Raw genomic sequence first — 21,177 nt, forward strand, 5'->3', positions numbered from 1 at the left:
GTTCTCTAACATATCTTAACCCAAAAAAGTGTTAAAACATTGTTTCTTTCCTTGTTGAGTTATTATATCAAACGATTCTAGAATGTATTCGAGATCAATTCTAACTTTAAAATCTATATTGACATATTCCTCCATTTTTGTGTGTGACTGCGATATATTTGTGAGGTCAAAAAGATGATTGCGCTTCCTTCTCTTATCCCCCCAATGTCTATATTTTTATGTATGTACAGCTCTTTTCTGGATGACGCTCAGCCATCGCAATACAGAGTTCCATCCATCCTGAGAGTCAGGTGGTGATGCACTCTTTTATCGGGTGCCGACAGGGGAACATCCTGTGGTGCGCTGTCGTGAGTTACGAAGGTGTAGCTCTGGTAGATGGCACCCGAAGCCGTGTACATGATGGATGACGGTCCGCTCTGCTCTGGCAAGCTGTCTTCCTGTCGATTGTAGCTGTCTTCGTACCTAGATTGCAAACTGAACGTCAGTATGACATTCAAAGTTGAGTGTCTTATTAGAAACAGAAAATTGTAAAACAAAAAACCTTTTGAGCAAAGTAAGTACAGTTGAACCTCGTTACTCGTCACAATTCATTCCAGAAAGCAGTTCGAGTGGCGAATCATTTTTTCAATCAATTTCCACAAAAGATATACTGTAAACGCGAGCTACTTTTTTGGCCCAAATTGGGAAAAAGATACAACGTTCTTTGTAAAGCTTCAGGAAGCAATTTTTAAACATATTTTGATAGAATCCGTTAGAGCAGCCTCATAGACTTAGTAAAGTATACCAAGCAGTTTAACAGCTCTCCACAAGAAGCAACACAACTGGTTTTATATTCCTTGTGCTAACATGTGTGTCATTACAACCTCACCGATTTTTACATGTAGAAACAGTTCTATATCAGCCAAGAGTTTGTTAAGTCACTACTTATGGAGACTATTCAATACTTAATGTAGTAGCATAGTTGTACTTCTCATTTCTATTGAGTTTTTTATGTAAAAAATTTCATAATAGCAACATATCTCCTAACCTAAAAATTCCAACCTACTTTGGCCTACTGTTTAAAAAGGTAGTCTCCTTCCATGAAAAAAATCAGGTAGTAGCCCTTCAAGTGTTTTCTCTCTTTCGGTGTATTCTTTCTCTAAAAACCTATCCAATGTTGTCTGCCTTTGACCAATAACATTGTCGTTGAACACGTTGATGCTCCTTTGACCACAGCTGTGCTATGATGCTCTTTTCAACTACTCTGTGTTTCTACCCAGTGGTAACATAGTTCTTAAATTTCTGCAACGGAAATGCTTTTCTCACTACCATCTTCTTTCTGCTTTCTTACTGTACTTTCCTTCTCTTGTGGTTGAAGAACTATTTTCCAGGAATCTGAAGAAAGTTCTCCTGTTGCTACTCCTGTGCAATCTGCAATTCATAGAGTTCTTCAACAGACAGCTCATTTCGACCAACTCCTAAGTGACTCTGTTCGAATCGCGAAGAAGCGAGTGAATGACGAACTCAAAATTACTTGAACACGTTGAACGAATACCGAGTAGTACGAGTAGAGAGGTAGACGAATAGCGGGGTTTCACTGTAACGTAATGGCAATGCGGGGCGTCGATAAAAGAGCTCCTTGGATTTAAAAAAATCATATCGAGTTAACAGCAGCAGTTAACGAAATGAATTAGGTCAAATCAATTAACTTTGAAGAAATGAGTAGCTCATCTAATTTTATGCACACCACTTTCAGTATGTTTTTTCAACACTAGGTAGCTTTGTGGCTTTTCTTAATTTTTTTTAATGTAGAAAACTACATTTATGGTTTTGTTTTAAGTGACAAGTTAGAAGTGACGAGTTATTAATATGTTTTCCCTCAGTTCCTTGATATTTAGACGGAGGAAAGTCCTGTCAGCTTTCAGCAAAAGAGAGAACCACCCTACTTCAATTTGCATGTACGGAAATTATTGGATATGCAATTCGACAACAGGTGAATTGAAAGGGCAGGGTCTATTTTTTAGCCTCCAAGAAGGGCTAGGAATTGCTCGGCTTCTAATCTAGATCCACCGAAACCGAGCTGTCTTCATGTGATGATGTTCACCCTCATCCTGTATAACATTATAAAAAAAATTGCTTCAAAACCTCGGAGTTCTTTTGTGGACACCCTACAGAACTTAATTCAAATGCTTCAAAATTTACAGAAACGTAATTACGTTAATGAGTAGTATCTTAGCCATACCCTTGGTGGGAGCTTTGTGGCATCGAAGACGATCCGTCATCGCTCACAATTAGATACTGTAAAAGAGAGAGAGAGAGGGATTGAATAAACAGAGAATACTGAGCGCCTGTAGAGATAAGTTCATTAAGTCGTATGAAGTTACAAAAAATGGCAACTTGAAAAACTACCTGTCGAAAGAAATAATATTACTCAGATGTTCCTCATTTATTTATCGGCACTATGCTGTCAGTCATTTTTACTTCCTTTTACAAAAAAGGAAGTATTGTATATGCAAAAAAAAAAAAAAAAAATTCACTCAGAAATCGACCTTAATTTCCATTTTACTCACCCCGAATGAATGTTTTTTTTTTTCGACTCGACCACACGTGGATAAGTGCCTAAGAACGTATAGACACGCGAAATATCTATTTTGACGATTCTCGAGTTAATTACAACGAGTTTCCTCGTGACGTCTATATGTACGTATGTATGTATGTGCGGATATGCGTATATGTATGTCGCATAACTCAAGAACGGTATGTCCTAGAAAGTTGAAATTTGATACGTAGACTCCTAGTGGAGTCTAGCTGTGCACCTCCCCTTTTGGTTGCATTTGGGTGTTTCTAAAGGGGTCTTTTGCCCCTTTTTGGGGGGAAATCATTATTGATTTCGATGTAAACTCAAGTGGTTTTATAATTTGGCGGACACTTGGCGATATATCGCCAGTCTTTTGGTCACCAAGTTTTGTCACCAACTTGGCGACATATTTGGCGATTTTTTTTTTAAAATCCGGTTTCAATTTGGCCTTTGTTGATGATATTTAGAGAGTAAACTATTGAAACATTAAAAATGGCAATAATGAGGAAATGACATTAAATTGGAGTAAAAGGAAGTCATGTGATGCACACATCAGCTCGTTTTATTACGTATTTCAAACATGGTTCTAGGGAGCTAGAACTGGCTGGTATTTAACTTAATGAATAGAACTTTTAATAAATTACTTTTCAATAAAATAAAAAAAAACGCCTTCAAAAAATACCCAGGAACTAAAAAGCAAAAAATAACTGATTACTTACATTCTATTTCCTACCCAAAGATAGAAATGAAATTCATTTTACAATTCCAGTACAAAAATCAACTAAACCAAACACCGAATTATAAAATAAACACTGATTTAAATTACTATACGATTAAATCATTTTAAATTCCTAACAAATTTTATACGATCTCTTAATTTTTAATAACCTTTTGAAGTCGGGGCCTCCTATAAACAACTACATAACGTAACTGACACAGGCACGGATCCACGGGAGGGGAACTGGGGGAACGTTCCCCCTCCAAAATCCCAAGTGTACCTAACATTTTTCAGAATAAAATACAAGAAAATTCCTTCGTTTTTTAAAACTTGAATTTGAAGAAAGGCACCAGGAAAAGCGGGGCGAGAACTGTAAAAGCGGATCCAAAGAGGGGATAACTGCGGGAAGTTTTCCCTCCTCCCTTAAAAAAATCCCAAAAGTACCTAAAACTGTTCAGAAAACAGAGTATAGGAAAATTTTCCGTTTTTTAGAACGTGAACTAAGGAACCAGGAAAAAGCAATTAGGCAACAGCAGAAGCGGATCCACGGATGGGAACAGGGGGAATGCTCTCCCCCCCCCCCCCCCCCGAAATCTCAGAAATACCTGAAATATTTCACAACAGAGTGCAGGAAAATTCTTCTGTTTTATAGAACTTGAACTTAAAGAAAGGCTCTTGGAAAAGCGATTAGAAAATAGCAAAAGCGGGTCTACCGGAGGGAAACTGGAAAAATGTTCCCCTCCCCCCAAAATCTCATGTGTACCTAAAAATTTTCACAGCAGAGCAAAATTCTTCTGTTTTTTAGAACTTGAACTTGAAGAAAGACACAAGGAAAAGTGAATAGAGAATTGCAAAAGCGAATCCCAGAAGGAGAACTTTGGAATGTTCCCCTTTTCCCTCAAAAAAATCCCAAATGATCCTAAGACTGTTCAGAAAACAGAGTACAGGATTTTTTTTTCTTTTTATTTGTCTTTTAGAACTTGACGAAAGGCTCCTGGAAAAGCGATTAGACTATAGCGAAAACGGATCCACGGAGGAGAAATGTTCCCCTCCCCCCAAAAAATCCCACGTGTACCTAAAAAATTTTAAAACAGAGGGTAGGAAAAATTTTCATCTGTTTTTCAGTACTATTCTTTTAAAATAAGTTTTTTTGAACACAAACCTGTTTAAACTGTCTTTTGTATTTATTTGGTGTAGAGTATCATTATATGTAAAGCTTCCACAATTTAGTGGCACAATCAAAGGGGGGGGGGGGGTACCGCTCCAGAAGGCTGATTAGAATGTTTTTAAAAACATTTATTATAATTTAAGAGAAGAATAAAACTTACATGGGGAAGACGAAGTTATTTTAATACGAGGGGGAAAATGTTGCGAAAATAATCTAAATTTCTATTGAAAAGAACCTTGAAAATTTTAAATCGTGGCGGATTATTGATCAGTTAATTACATCCCGCACCTTCTTTTTTTTTTATCCTCCTTCCTTTTTTTTCTTCCTTTTTTCTATTCAGTTTAAAAATAATAAGAAAGTCTTCATAATGCTATTCTTTACAAGTATCCTTTCCCCCGCCAAAACCTTTCAAAAGCTACTCAAATTTCGTTTTCAGGCCTTCAATTTCGAAAAATTTCAAGGGGAGGACTACCTAACACCTCACATTCTGAAAACACCGAGAATCATTTAATATTACTTTTTTGGAGCTTCAAATTTGAAAAATAGCCGAATTCCTAACGTTACCGAATATGGTCTACAGTCACGTTTTTAAGACGACAATTACGAAAATTTCCGGACAAAGACCCGAATGCTCTCGTAGGAAATATAAAAATGAAAAAAAATTACAATTTCGAAAAATCTAAGGGGTAGGAGAGCGTTTAAATCCTTCGTCACTAATATCGCTTAAAAACTTCGTTTTCTAAGACTTCAGTTTCAAAATATTTTTTGGGAAGAGCCCCAGAACTCCACTGCTCGTAACATCAAAGTTTGTCTGTAACTGCGTTTTTGGAACTTCAATTTCGAAATATCGGGAGGAGGGGTGATCGATTTAGATCTATTCTATAAAAATAAAAAAAAAAAAAAACTATTGGGGTAAGCCCCAAAAAAGTTCCATTTCTTACCTTACAGTCAACAACTATCGCTTTTTAAAACTTCAATTTCTAAAAATTTCCACCGAAGACCCCCCACCCCGAACCTTTCCTCCCCGTATAACCTCATCAGAGAACTCTAGAACTGTTTTTAGGACTACAGTTTCAAAAAATTTCCGGGGGAGAACCCCTGGAACCCCTACCAGTTGGTGAACATTTTAAGATTAAAATATAAAAACAGCAATACAAATACAGCAATGAGCAAAACGGTTTTATTTTTTTTTTTTTTTTTTTTTTTTTTTTTTTTTTTTTTGAGAACTGCACTTGCAGAATTTGTAATGCACGTTTTTTTTTTTTTTATAAGAAGCGTTAAGACGCAGAGGATAAGTTGTATAGCTCAAATTTCATGGTTATTTTTTAATAAGTAATATCATATCCCCCCCCCCCAAAAAAAAAAAAAACATAAATTGCTGAAAAAGTTCCCTTCCCAAACCTATAGTCTGGATCCGCCACTGAACTGACAACCCACCGAATCCTGAATTAAACACTAAATTAACTAAACGCGAAATTCGTCTTTAAAGCTAAACCTACTCAATTACGTTATGTAGTTGTTTATAGGAGGCCCCGATTTCAAAAGGTTATTAAAAATTAAGAGATCGTATATAATTAGTTAGGTATTTAAAATAATTCATCGTATGGTAATTTAAATCAGTGTTTATTTTATAATTCGGTGTTTAGTTGATTTTTGTACTGGAATTGTAAAATAAATTTCATTTCTATGTTTGGGTAGGAAATAGAATGTAAGTGTAATCAGTTATTTTTTGCTTTTTAGTTCCTGGGTATTTTTTGAAGGCGGTTTTTTTTTATTTAAAAATAATTTATTTTTTGCTTTTTAGTGGTGTAAATAACACGGCGAGCGTCTCCGAGACTTCCGACGACTGTAAATTTAAGAATTGTAATATTGTAAATTGTAATTTATGTTTCGGAATTAGTGTCATGTAACTCGTGATAAAAGTCGCATGTTTCTTCACATGGCCCCACTATAGATGAAGATTAAAAATTCCACTAGAATGAATTTATGTTTGTTTCAGAGAATCCTTAGTTCAAAATTTTAATTATCATTACTCTTAATAATATATATTTTAGTACTTTCTTTAACTATAGGTAAAGAAAGTATAAACCTTTGTTTTATGGCCTTTGTTTATCAATGGGTTTTATATTTAATCGTTTGTGAGGGAAATTGCATGAAATTTATTGTTTTACCCTTAACTTTTCCCTACAGAACGAATAGGGTAAATCAAAGATATGGAACGTAAGTTAGACCACCCCTAAACAAAACCACCACTAAACAACAACAAAAAAAAAAAAAAGGCATAAAAACCGGTTCACTAAGATAGACGATATACAAAGTTAATAAAGTACAAATCGATTTAAATGTGAGTAGGATATTTGAAGAGTTCCTTCAATTTCATCAAACCTGAACTTGATTAATATTAGACCGCCGAGGAACTATGCTGTTTCAAACAAAAAAAGACTTTTCCTTATCGGTACAGGCAGGGGTGTGCACAGAAATTTTGGAGCCCATCACAAATGACTTTTCCGGGCCCCTCTCCATATTGTTTACCCCTATATTTCACCGTTAGTTACAAAAATATTGCCCCCCCCCCAGGTTCGGGCCCGGGCAAACAGGTGTCCCTCCTCCCTCCCTGTGCACGCCCCTGGGTACAGGTGTCTTCGAGTATTTATGGAACATTGTACAAAGGAAAAAGAAATCCGACGAGTTCAGAACCTCCTCCTTTTTTTGAAGCCTGCTAATTAATATAACCCTAATTTCAAATTGAACTGGCGGCATCGTGAAATAGTAAATCTAGAATTTTGGTCAAACTTCAGAAATCATACACAGTTATAATGTATATTATTTAAGAATATAAATTAAATCGTGGGTCGTGGGAGAGGGGTGTTCTGTATTCAATTCCTCCTCAATTGAACACTAAATATATTTAAAAATTGGAATATTAAATAAAGAACTTTATATTTTAGTGCCTAAATAAAAATATTTATTAGTAAATAAAATATTAAGGTAATTGATTCAACTATTAAAGTAGCAAAATATATTTAATTTACTGCTTTGCTACGCAGTAATAAATACATTAGTAACACCTATAATAAAAAATTACCATGCGGCGCATTGTTGAGAAAATTAATCATCCATGTGCCGCGAGAATTAAATATCGTTCAAGAGAAAGCCAAAACCTTAGGTGTGAAAATACACCGATCACAGCAACACCATGTGACCATGACGTATGAAATTTTAAGTTTCTTGGATTTCTCCGGGACCCCTAATCAGATCCAGATCAAATTACAATGGGACCATCTGGGAAGTATACCCTTCCAAACAAAAAAATTTTTTTTTTCAAATCGGTTCAGTGGTGTTGGAATAATTCGAAAACACACATAAAAAGCCGCAATACGAAATCATAACCTCCTTTTTTGAAGTCGGTTAAAAAAATAAATAAATTCTTAAATATGCTAACATTTTACAACTCTATATCTGTATTGAGAAATCGGAAATTTTCTTCCTCAAGACATAATAATAGCAAGAGACACACACCATAATAATGCGAAAGTAGTGTATTGTTTATAATTAAAATAAATGCAACTAGTAAATTTTTTTTGTTGTTTGTTTTACTGATTAAAATCAAAAAGTTTCGAAAAGTTATTCAGCCATAAAATCGGAACGTACAGAACTTATTAAGTTATAATGCCAGTTCACAGATGAGTTTTAACTATTTCCAGCGTTTGGATTTATTTGTATGATACATTTGAAACTCTTTTTTTAAAAGATAAATTGCTGGTTGTTAATATGCAATGTAATTAATGTAAAGGTCAGATGATAAAATAACATCAATTATTTTTTCCTCATTTCGGTAAAATAATTCACATCAAATAACACTCCTCATTCCGTCCCCAGACATAAAATGAGAAAAAGAAAGAAATCGTCTTGCATTTATTTTTTATATTTGAAGTCTAATTTACTTTTCATTTACATTTTTTGAAAATGACCTTTTGTGAATTCATTTCTTGATTTTATTTTTAGACCTGACTTGTGTTGGGAATTCCAAATAATATTATCAATTATTTACGTTTATTTTGATATATTTGGCTTTAACCAAATCCCTTTTTTCTTTTATCTTGCAAAGTTTCAAATGCTAATTTCAATTATTTTAACGTATTTCCCGATTTTAGATGCGTGCCTTACGTCATGAAATGACGAAGTTCCTTTTTCATTTGATAGGCCGCCGTTCTAACATCGGGAAATGCGCATCTCAAATGCATGTCTTGAAATCCATGCAAATGACTCTCTGGCTATATATGTTGCTTTGGGGTAGCTCAGTTGCTCTCTCTCTTTTAAGGCGACATATTTTAGTTTCTTGGTCAGCGAGTCGGCTATTAGCCATCATGCTCTCGATTAGGCATTTTAAGATTGTAAACTGTGTCAGCAAACCTAACGTTCAAATTAATGGAACCTCGGTTAGATAAATGACCCTTCATTAGTCATATTACAAATTTATCTGTAATGGTTTTTGCATGTTTTCTAAATTATCTATGCTTCGAAAGAGCTTATTTTCCAATTTTATATTTCATATGTAAATAGCTCGCCAAGGATATCATTGTATTATATCACCATGTAGGAAATAAAAAGATATAATTTCAACCACAGGTATTGTTTTCTGCAATGGACTCCAATTACACTCTGCAACTCAAAAGGGCATTAATTAAAATTAGACATCTTTGCGATAACTTCATTGGATCTAATCTCATGGCTCAATAACTTGTTGAGCAATCACGATTGCTTATTGCTTTCATTTGATCGTTCTTGGAGTTTGGTTCCTTTTTCAGCTTGGACCATGGACACCAGCACCACCGCCCACCAGCCTCTGCAGGCGCGGCTCCGAGCACTGCCTCCTGAAATCCGTTTCTCCTGGTCGGAGTTGTCCATGTCCTACCTCATACACACGTCTACAACACGGGTCTACACACACACACACACACAAGCCTACACATGCACGCACGCGGTCATACACACACACACACACACACAACTATACACACGTAACCACCCAGGAGGAAGGGTAGGCTTGGGGGGACAGGAGCTGTTTCTAGAAACAATAGAGAATGAGGAGGGCCCTGTCGCAACTCGAGATTGCGAAAAACATAATTTGAATTCAAAATTTCAGAATTCAAGTTAATTTTTTTTAGTCTTTTATTTCGTCTTTAGATTTGTCTTAATTCAAACCTTCACTGCAAGATTCAGAACTTTTACTCGAAAGAATGATTCAAATAAGTCTATTTGCTTATTTCCTCCTACCCTTTTGCTCTTGTTTTTGTAAATATCTTTCTTACTAATAGATCTGCTACCAAAAGGTCTCTTTTTCCATTTTTCTGCTCTGCTCGGTAAAACACGCAGGCAATTACTGCTTTTAAATGAAATTTCAATTTAGTTATTTTCAGTATCTACGTGTTTACAAACAGATTAATAGAATCAAAACGAAAAGGAAAAATATCAATATTGACTTGCTTCAAGTGTAACTAAGAGTCACAGAAACGAGAGTTTGTCTAGAAATACCGATCTGATTCACAACACAATCACGCTGGGGCTATAATGGCTTCCGATATAAGATTTATTCTCATTAGTACAGCAGCTAGAGGAATTCTAACCCCGCATGCAGAGCTTCTGTTTAAACACACCAGTGATGTTCCTATCAATTTTTCTGAGGGTACTTCCAGTATTCCACTATGCACAATATGTGTATGTGATCATATACATAATGTCTAAAAATTGTTTGATAGTATACAGCGTGTATGGAGTATATCTTATGAAAACACCCCTGATAATGCCAATCCTAGCATGGTAATTTATACACATGACCAACCCTCCTCCCCTAGAAAATAAATTTAGGCTGCTCCATATAGTGATTGTCATAGATGTTCAGCGCTATAGATATATCTATGCGCGCTATAGCGCGCAACATCACAGTTCAAACGCAGTTTCGATGCATTTGAATCAGATTCGGAAACACTAAGACTGCAATATAAATTTTACGAACTTACTTTCGTCAAATATATTTTTTATCAAATATTGTATTGGCGTGGTAAAAATGATTATATTTAATGATAAGGGAACAAAATAGCGGCAACCCCAATGCAGTGCTGGATCTTCGATTTTTCTGAACCGATGCAAATCACGAAACTTCCTTTCTCAACCATCTTCCTTCAAGTTTTATATCGAATTTTATGAAAAAAAAAAAAAAAAAAAGAAAAGAAAGAAAGAAAGAAATCGCTATACTAATTTGAATTTGCAGCCTTCAGAAGTTCCCGTGGCTTGGGTTGCTCTCCCTAGATCCGGCACTGCAGAAATGTAGTCAGTTTTGTCCAGTGCCGCACACAAGGGAGGGTCCGGACCCCTTCCATAGGTCTTGCATTTATTTTCCCCCAATTGATTACGATTATATGAGTATTTTTTTACGTAAAATAACTTCAAACAAAGGTAACAATAATCTAAGGTCTAACAAGTGAAAAAATAAAATTCTCATGTTAAAATATTTTCAAAAACATTGTGCACTTTTCCATAATGAATTGCATGTAAGAAGCAGAATGTTGATTTTTAATGAATACACTGTAATAACCATGTTTTTAGTTTTGTAGATGAACAGACTAAAATGAGATTCTATGAGCTTCCATAACCATATGGTACTTCTACAACGAAAATTTGCTTTGTTGTTTCCTTTTTTGAATTATAAGAAAAGTAAAGCTTTAATTTTTTGCTTTTTGATAATTTAATTAAGTATTTGTTATTATTTTTTCATTAAATAAAACTAATTATTTATTTGATAGTTTATTTTTCACTGTTTTTCGTTCTCGAAAATCTATAAAATCAAGCTAATATGTTTGACGGCGTATTGGGGTATGATATGAGAGTGGGACTTTCAAACTTGGACCCTCCCCTTGCAAAATTCCTGTGTGGGCCACTGGTTTTGCCACATTCAAAAGAAACATTCGTTACCTGAGCGGTTTGCTGATAGTTGTACGCTTTATTTTCATGACGTGATGCCGAATTCCACGATCGTCTGCTATCACAGGAACTGTTGCTGGGGTAGAAACTGAAAAAGGAGACGTTACATATCTACTTCAAAGTCCTCAAAAGCGGTAAAGCCATTAAAAAAAGAAAGAAGCGTCACTTTCATTTCATAAATCCTAATCTTTGTTTTACCCGCTAAAATATCGAGTTGATTTTCGAGAACAAGTGTAGTGGTGAGTTACGATGTTTACACATTAAATTCAAAATAAAATCTAAACAACAATCCTTAATTTCTTTTTTTTTAATCACTGATTTTCAAATGTTTAGTAAACATACAATTGAAGGGCTTGCAGCAAAAAAAAAAAAAAAAAGGTAGCTCCACTTGCAATGATTTTAAAAGTTCTGCATTACAGCTCAAAACACCAATCCACTTTTTTCTTTTTGTATTTTAACATTTCCCCTTGTACGCTTCTAAATGCAATTATACATGCGAAGTCATGAATTTTTTGAAAATTTAGAATGTGATTTGGTGTTTTAAGTTTTGATTGGAACCGTTTGAAGATGGAAATTTGGAACTAATTATTTTTGCAAGAAATCCTTCAATTGATCGTGTGATATTATGCAGGATTTTGATGCACCTCTTATTTATCAAAAAGGGCTTTTACAAAATTAAAGGTGCAAATGTACTCGTTAAGACGAACAATATTTACCATGGAAACTTAAGGGTCGTATTCTACTCTGTGTGCAACAGTCTTTCATTTACCTTTATCAATCGTGCCCAGCCACACTTGGTCCCCACTTGAACATCTACTTTGACTCATTTTATAATCTCAGTAAACGGGTTTGTGTAACTAGTGGTTTTTTTGCTCTTCGTTTTCATTGTAGACTGTTCAGTTTGAACATCTTAGATTAATCTTTTCTGCTTTTTCACTCAGGGTTAATTGCAGTTCTTGGTTTCATTAAGTATTATTCGACTGTACAGGGTGAGTTTGATCGAATTTGCCATACGAAAGGGGGTGATAGAAGAGCCCAAGCAGAGCATAGAACCACCCATTATCGTGTCCAATCCTTAACCGTAACCGAGTTATGGTAGATATAAGGAAAATGAGTTAAAAAAAAATTCTAAGAAAAAGACCGATTTTTGAAATTCCTGTAAAACCTACGCATAAAATAAATGCATATTTGGAAAGAGCGACTAAATCCTACAAAGTGACACTATTCCCATCAAGATAGTCACATTTTACAACGAGCTACAGGCTATGAAACATTGGACAAACTCAGAATTGAAATGGTGCAAAAATTTTCAATCGACATTTTCAAAAACAACTGTATGAGCTATAATGGGGAAAATCTACCAAAAACTGACCCATTTAACTAGCTTTCAGACAATACAACAACAAATCATATTGGGCTTTAAGTTCAGCAGAAATTCAGGCTTTTGTTTGAAACAGTGTAAAAATCTGCATTCGTTGGAAAAGGAAAACCAGCGAAGAGTTGCACTTTTCTGTTTTAAATTTTCCGTTTCATGTAAGCATGTTGCTTTCTTTTTTTAAGAAAATGATATTTTTATATCAAAATAATAGTTTTAACATTTTATTAAGGCAAAAAAATTATGATATAACAATAAGTATAAATAAAAGAAACATTACTTTCCCGTGCTTTTCACAAAGGAAAAATCAATAATAAAAAAGTTACATAACATCAATGAGTAAGTACATTTAATTAATCTTAAAAAATTACAATAAATGCTGAAATTGTGGTCTATGTGGCCAAGGAATGCGCCCGTACGACTAAACCATTGGAGATACTCTTCAGTCAGAAAATCTCAAATGGTATTTGAAGAATGTGTAGGGGCTCCATCATGTTGGAAAATGATTTTCGCTCTTTCTGGAGCAGGAATAGCAGGTAGTAGTAGCCATTGAAGTACGCCAGGCAAATGATGTTCAATGAACTCTATGTTTTTCCTGTTAAGCTACTTCGAAACATATATGGACCAATCAAATGATCTCCGATTACGCCAAACATTTAGCTGAATCGAGTTTGGAACGATGAGCTTCGGGTTAAAAAATGATTATGTTCAGCATATTAAAGCTAGTTTTGCAAATTTATGATGCCCCCTCTAGTGAACAATTATTCATTTGTTCACAGTATCTTTCTTAGGAAATGGTGTTCTTCAATGTCTCAGCCTAGTAGCCATCTGCAAAATGTTACTTGCTTTTTTAAATCTGAATTGCGCAGTTCTTGTACTAGTGTGAAATGGTAAGGGTGATTGATCCTTTTTTTTTTTGCTATGTTTTCATAACTTTGTGAAAGTCCACCTTCACTAGCAATCGTGCGTGAACTCTTACTTGGGTATTTCATTTCTCGGTCCAGCACATATTCCTCAACATCAGCTGAACCACAATCTTGGCCCCTTCTTGGTTTGGAGAGAGCGGAAATCATTTTTCAACATGATGGTAACCCTGCTCATTTTCAAATGCCGTTCGGGATTTTCTGACTGAAGAGTATCCTCAATGGATTGATCGTACGGGCCTCATTCCTTGGCCGCATAGACCACCAGACTTGACTCTAGGGGACTTCTTTATTTGGAGATTCTTAAAACAAGAAGTTTACAAAACAGAAGTAGCCAGTTTGCAGAAACTGAGCAACCGGCTTGACGGAATAGTAGTAAAACTAAGAAATAAAATTTCATTTAGAGCAACGGTTTTTTCCGTTCGAAAAAAGGCAAGGGCATGTATCAGGAGTGGCGGCGACAAATTTTAACATCTATTGTAAATTTTTAAGATTGATTAAATGTGATTGTGATGTTATATAACTTCTTTATTATTAATTTTTCCTTTGTGAAAAGCATGAGAAAGTAATGCTTTTTTTATTTTTACTTATTGCTATATCATGTGTTTTTTCCTTTAATAAAATGTTAAAACTATTATTTTGATATAAATATATCATTTTCTTAAACAAAGAAAGCAACATGCTTACAAGAAACAGAAAAGTGCAACTCTTCGCTGGTTTTCCTTTTCCAACGAATGCAGATTTTTACAACCAAACAAACCAGGCTTTTGTTTCAAACAAAAGCCTGAATTTCTGCTGAACTTAAAGCCCAATATGATTTGTTGTTGTATTATCTGAAAGCTAGTGAAATGGGCCAGTTTTGGGTAGATTTTCCCGATTGCAGCTCATACGGTTGTTTCTGAAAATGCCAATTGAAAATTCTGGCACCATTTCAATTCTGAGTGTGTCCAATGTTTCAAAACTTGTAGCTCGTTGTAAAATGCGACTATCTTGATGGAAAAAAAATCATTTTGTAGGGTTTACTCTGTTTTTTTCAAATATGTACTTGTTTTGGTGTAGGTCCTACAAGAATCTCAGAAACCGGTCTTTTTCTCAGAATTTTGTTTTTTACTCATTTTCCTTATATCTACCATAACTCGGTTACGGTTAAGGATTGGATACGATAATGGGTTGTTCTATGCTCCGCTTGGGCTCTTCTATCATTCCCTTTCGTATGGCAGATTCGATCAAACTCACCCCCAATCCAACCGTTTAAACCACACATAGTGGTAGGTACGGGGGACCCTGGAGTATTATGTTATGTTATGTATATCTGCAATCACTCATATGGCAAAGAACTCCCTGACACGGATTCACGCTCAGAGTGCCTGAGCATTTTTCTGGGGTGTCAAACTTAAGTGGGAGATAAAATTAGAGTTTTATATTACGGGAGAGTGTTGTACCTTGGGACACTGCTAATTTCTAAGAATCTATTTTTAGCAGCCATGTTTTTTTCAATCTCTAATAGTAACCTTCACCACGAAATGGTGCCCTAGTAAAAATCAGCATCAAATGAGTAAAATTGACGATTTTATGAGAGAAAGAAAATTTTATAACTTAAAAGTAAATATTTTCTTCATTTTCATTTCATTTTCTGTTTTTGTGTTTGTAAATTTAATCAACTGTATTTTATTGTGTTATAAAATAAAAGTACTTTTAATATTTTGGTCATGAGAAAATAATTATAGTGCATCTAGATTGACCATTATTTATGTTTTTCTTAAACTATGTTGTGATTGTACCTTGAGACAGCCAAACATTTTTGTACCTTAGAATACGTTCCAAGGTACAATATACATGGTTCTTAATAAGTATTAAGATATGTTTAGGAACATAGAACAATGTTCTAGTCTTAAGTAGTATTTAAACGCACTTAATCTTAGATAATAATTCATTATTCATAATTAATTATTCATAATTTAATTTACTATCATGATTTTTTTTCTGGTGCAAAACTGGTTCAAGTATATGGCTGTTTTCTGAATCATGAAAACTTTCCTATAGTACAACAGGATGTGTCCTAAGGTACAATAGGATGTTGTACCTTGGGACTGCTTGGAACTTTAAATGGCTAGCAATATTTTATTTTCAAACTGTATGAATTTAAAATTAAAATATTGCATAGAAGTATGTTGGGGTAGTTTAATGTGATTTTTAGACTTTAATTTTGATTGAAATAATTGACGTTGAAAATTAAATTATGAAAAGTGTCCCAAGGTACAACTCTGCCCTGCATCTGAGTACTTTAATAAATATAAACGTCAGAAAACCAGTTTTACTAAGTACATATAAATGTAAAATATCTCCCCACTTTTCAGTATTTGTAATATTAATATATATTTTTTCAATTTTACAGGAAATACCTGAGAGTCAATAAAAATATAAAACATAAATTTCGGGCTAAGGGACTACATAAAACGGAAAAGGGATGGAGATGAAAGGGACCTTATTTTTCATGTCTGGGAGCTGCATTGCAGCAAAACCACCTTTGTTTTTGCAAAACCCTCTCTAACATCCCCATACAAATAAAGCAAGATATTATATGGATACGAGAACATCTTATTTTAATTATCTCTCTCAGAGAAATTAAAGTAAAATAAAAACAGGAGATGCAATAAAACGTTTTCTAATCAAAGCAAAAGTCTCATATCCCATTTCTACTTGTGTTGAAAAAGTTCTTAATTAAATTTTCAGTAGTCAGAAGATGTTTTTCAAGTTCCAATTAAATATTTTTCAACAATGTATTTTGGAAGAATTTTCAGTTAAATAGATTGCTTTTTGGTCAAGTCGCTGTAAATTGTAATAATTTGTTACGGTATAGCAAAAAAAATATTTTGTAGACCTACCCATGTCTCGAACGCGGGATACCGAAAAAATGACAAATCAAAGACTTTTAATATTGGTTTTAATGAACTCCATTGTTTTAATAATTATGTTTCAAAATATTTGCTGTAGAAACATGTTTTAAAATGCTATTCAAATATTCAAATTAAGTTTCAGATTAATTCAAATAACATCAAAATGATTCAATACGTTATTTAAAATTATTTAATAATGTTATTAATAATAATAATATTTTCCCGTTTCCGAAATAAAAACCACCAAGTTCTGAAAAGGACAGGGACATAAAAGAAAACCCTGCTTATACATTGACTGCAATTATTTCTGTAATCTTTACATTAAATCTTACCTCTGATAACAATCACTGGAAGACCAGCCTAGTGGTTGCTCTTCTTCTGCAAAATAAGTTATTAAATAGATTTTAAAAGTTTTTTTTTTAATAATGGAAAGCATAAGGAATTACATAGTTCTTGTCTAAGGAATATTTAAAATGACAACTACTACTTTAAGATTTAAGAAATAAACTTCATAGTGTCTGCCACCCATAGAAAAATAACGAAGAAAAATAGCTTAATAAAGTGAAGTAAAATAGTGTCTCAATCATTAAAAAGTTTAGACAAAAATAATTACATCAGCTTTGGATTGTAATAAACTTGTTGTATTGAAGATTTGAAGGTGATACTCTAAATGACTAAATGTGCTTTCAAAATTCAGTCCGAACCGTCACAGAAAGTATTACTATTTGCAGTTTTCCAAAAATACAGTGGAATTCCGTTACAACGAACTTCAAGGATACGCAAATTTGGACTGAAAATGTATTACATTGAAACGAATGGTTCGTTGTAACGGAATTTTACTGTATTACTTAATACTTGGTTGTACATTTTATGCGTAACAGGAATGTGTCTTTTCAGATTGCTTTCATCTGTTCATTTCTCTGTTTTTGATGGAATCTTAATTTTAATGTTAGTGCTCTTTACTAATTTTCAGTTTGCCCCAAGGGAAAAAAAGAAAAAAAAAAAAAAAAACTTAGTCTTACCCCCTTTTTTTGGATACATGGAGATTACTTTTGCCTTTTGCTTATAGCAAGGCACTATGCTGAATGGATTATTACATCTAACCAATAGGTTCGAGCTCTAGCTGTTGTGTCCCCGTTTTCTTCAAAATTTATAAATTATCACGGTAGGGTTGTAGTTGTAAATAATACATTTATAACTCTTTTAGGCAAAAAAATACAAATGGATGAAAGAGGTTACAGGGAAAATTCAAAATGAAACTAAAATTCAAAAGAAAAAAAAAAGGACAAAATTAAAAAAAAAAAAAAACGAACTGTTAGGGACTTAAAACTAAAAAAGGATAAAATTTTGAAAAAAAAAAAAAACCCAGAAAAAAAAAGAGCTTTTTAGGACTTTAAATTAAAAGTCTAATTTAGGAAAAGAGTTCAATTTATTATTCCATTCGTCGTTGAAAGCGTTTAAAAAAAAATAGTCGCAGACTTATGAAAAGTACTCAGCATTGAAAAATAACAACAAAATTTGTTTCTGAAATAAAAATTCGTTTTATGTAACTGTATCATGTGACTTTGTTATAGGATTTTTGAGTGCTATTTGTTGGTCATAAATTAAAATAAAAAACCAACGTGCTGCGCGGTCCAACGAGCCCCATCTCCCCCTACTGCACGGGGGAAAAAATTATGATAACAGGCATTATATAATTTTCCAGTTACATGACTTGAACTAGAGGTAACTCTGATACCAGTGGTCAAAATGCTACAAGACGTTTATCTCACCTGACTGGGATTCTTCGTAGGGCGCAGATGGCGATTCTGAAGAGCAAGGTGGAAAAGCTTGAGTCTGATGAAAAGGTCCAAAGGAGTCTATGTGGTCCAGATCCAGACCACTAGTCATGCTCTGGTAATCTGTGGAAGCAAAATGGCATCAAGATGAATGCGAATATTTTAAGCATCATTCTGATCATACTCAGAAAAAGAAAAAAAAATATGATTGTATTAAAATCGATTTTCTCAAAGTCATGAAATTATAATATTTTTCATGCGATAATTTTTGAGTTCATGTAATTTCTTTTGTTTTATTTTTAATTATTTTCATTTCATACCAACTGAAAACAAAAAATATGTAGATAAGCATAAATTATATCAAGTACACTACGCTGAAAAAAAAAAAAAAAAAAAACTTCCAAGCACATCTGGCACCATTCTTGATGATGTAAAATGACCCCGAGCCCAAATATAACTACCGTTTTTCACCATCAAGTAACCTTTTTCAAAACGGTACCCACCCCCCCTCCCCTTTAAATTCTTTTTTTTTTTTTTTAGTTTTTGACAGTTTAACAGCCATTATTTTTATTTAGAGGGGAAGGGAGTGTTATATTAACCATTAACATTCTTTTAAGGGGATAAAGAGGTGAAAAGTTCAAAGGAATTACCATTTGTAGCAAGTTGGGGAACCCATGGGTCCATTCCCCCTACAATATTTTTTAAATCATCAAAAACTATCTCTTTTTCTAGAGGTTTGTTTAAAAATTTTTTTATCTTATTTTCCTTTGTGAACCTGACTATCTGATTCACTCCTTGGGACCCATGTTCGAAATTTTTTTTCAAGCGATGAATAAAAAAAATCTTAGAAACACCTCATGTTGCATACGAGTCACACTGCAGATCTTCTCATTAAAGAAGTCTCCCTTATTATTTATATGTATCCAAGTCACATTCACAGACATAATTAAGGTTAAAAATTAAATTTAGTATTGCTATAATGTAGCGTTTATGTACCAAACCTGTTTTTTTTTTTTTCTTTTTTTTTTTTTTTGTGCGAAGGGGTTTTTTTTTTTTTTTTTTTTTTTTTTTTTTGTGTGTGTGTGTGTGTGTGTGTGTGAAGGGTTTTTTTTTGTGCGGTATATGAAAATTTCAATCAGATGGGGACTCAATAGACGAAATTATTTTTAAAACGAGTGCGAGGAAGTATCTGCAAGTGATGACATAGGCACTCCTACGGTGAGTCACAGTGACCTCCCAAAAAATTCCTTATTCGGAAAATTTTGTCCGACTACTCGGCAAAATTATCATCACTTGGTTTACTTTGATTTGTTTTAAAGATATGCAATTCCTGGTTATTTTGTAAGTTTTTGGGTTAGTTTCTACGTGAGACTTTTTTTATGGGTTCCCTATCCACCGCATTAAAAAAATATTTTTTAACTGTCTCGCGAAAATAACTTTTTAAAGCTACTCGTGAAGTTTCGAACAATTTCTTTCTATGCGATTTTTTTATGCGGTCCCTATCCACCGCATAAAAACAGGTTTGGGTGTATATTTATATTCCCAGGGATAGCCCACCCCATTGTTTAGCACTGATCAAGAAGTGACGGAAATCATTTTGTCACCCTGACCTGTACAAAGGTACGCGGCAACCGATTAAGGGTATAATTTCTGTCACTTCAAAAAGGGTGATCTGCCTCTCCTTGCGTCTAATAGAGAAAGTCTCTGCCACCGTTCGGAAGTTGTGTTCTGTTTTTACGAACTTAATATTAATATACGTATTTACACTTGCATGTTTCACTGAAAACTGCTCTTATGTTTTAAAATACATAACATGTTGGAAATTTTAAGGACAGTCCTAATCAAGTAGGGGGGACTGGGGATACTTGATCCCCACTTTAGTTTTCAATTTTTTTCTCGGTTGCAAATCATCAGTTTTTTGTTTCAAAAAAAGTACTTGAAGAAAGATCATTTTTTCCTCTATCTGACTGTATTTTGTTTAGTTGAAATTAAACAGATAGTTTTGGTAAAATAATTTTTTTCAATAACTTTATAAAGGGGTCATGTATGCCCACATCAAGAGATACACTATCCCTTCATGGGGGATACTTAATGTCACTGAGAAAATGCAGAAACTTTTTCGTTAGATCAGCTTTGTTTGTAGATTTTAGTTTTCTACCATAATATTTCTAAAAAATTACCCTAGTTCTATTTTTTTTAACTAAATTATAATAAAATGAACACGAAATGACATTGTTTTAAATTCCACTAGGACATTTGTAAAATAAAATGTACACAACTTAAATGAACTTATGATGCTTTTGATCAGTAACTTGTTCTCTAATATAGTTGTGAACAATATATTTCATTAATAAAACTAACAATATTTTAAAGTAGCGTAATGAAACTCAAATTACAACAAATAAAAAAAGAAAAAGGACGACAAGCACAAAAATCAACTTATTTGCTTCTTGCCTTGCAATAGTAAAATTAAGAGTTTTATCAATTGCATTAATTTTAAAAAGGAGGGATGAAAAAAGTATCAGCATACTTATGGAAAAGAATAAAAAGCCTAGCATATATTTTCAAAACCTGGAGAATCAAATGCGAACAATTCGTTTGTTGTAGTTCTTAAAGTTCAGCTCAACCCATCTGGATGCGTGCAACTTAACACATTCATTCTCATTTACTACACTTACGTCAATTTTTCAGAAAAAATAGCTTGATTAAGCATGTTACCTTTTCGCTTTAGAAAACTTATTTCAAACTGTAGAAATCGAACTTACGGTTCTTTCCGCAAA

At 33.8% G+C, this 21,177-nt stretch overlaps 1 protein-coding gene across 1 annotated transcript in view; it reads right to left on the reverse strand.

Annotated features, from left to right (window-relative positions):
* Positions 1-248: 248 nt before the first annotated feature.
* The window catches only part of LOC129216447 (transcription factor RFX4-like), a 68,931-nt gene continuing 48,002 nt past the window's right edge, over positions 249-21,177 (reverse strand). The window contains exons 15-19 of the mRNA XM_054850661.1: positions 18,392-18,520; positions 16,952-16,994; positions 11,416-11,512; positions 2,222-2,277; positions 249-462 (exon numbers count right to left, since the gene is read on the reverse strand). Of these exons, the coding sequence (XP_054706636.1) occupies positions 249-462; positions 2,222-2,277; positions 11,416-11,512; positions 16,952-16,994; positions 18,392-18,520 (539 nt within the window). The remainder of the gene's footprint in view (positions 463-2,221; positions 2,278-11,415; positions 11,513-16,951; positions 16,995-18,391; positions 18,521-21,177) is intronic.

The sequence above is a fragment of the Uloborus diversus genome, chromosome 2 (genome assembly GCF_026930045.1).
Source record: "Uloborus diversus isolate 005 chromosome 2, Udiv.v.3.1, whole genome shotgun sequence".
NCBI classification, from domain to species: Eukaryota; Metazoa; Arthropoda; class Arachnida; order Araneae; family Uloboridae; genus Uloborus; species Uloborus diversus.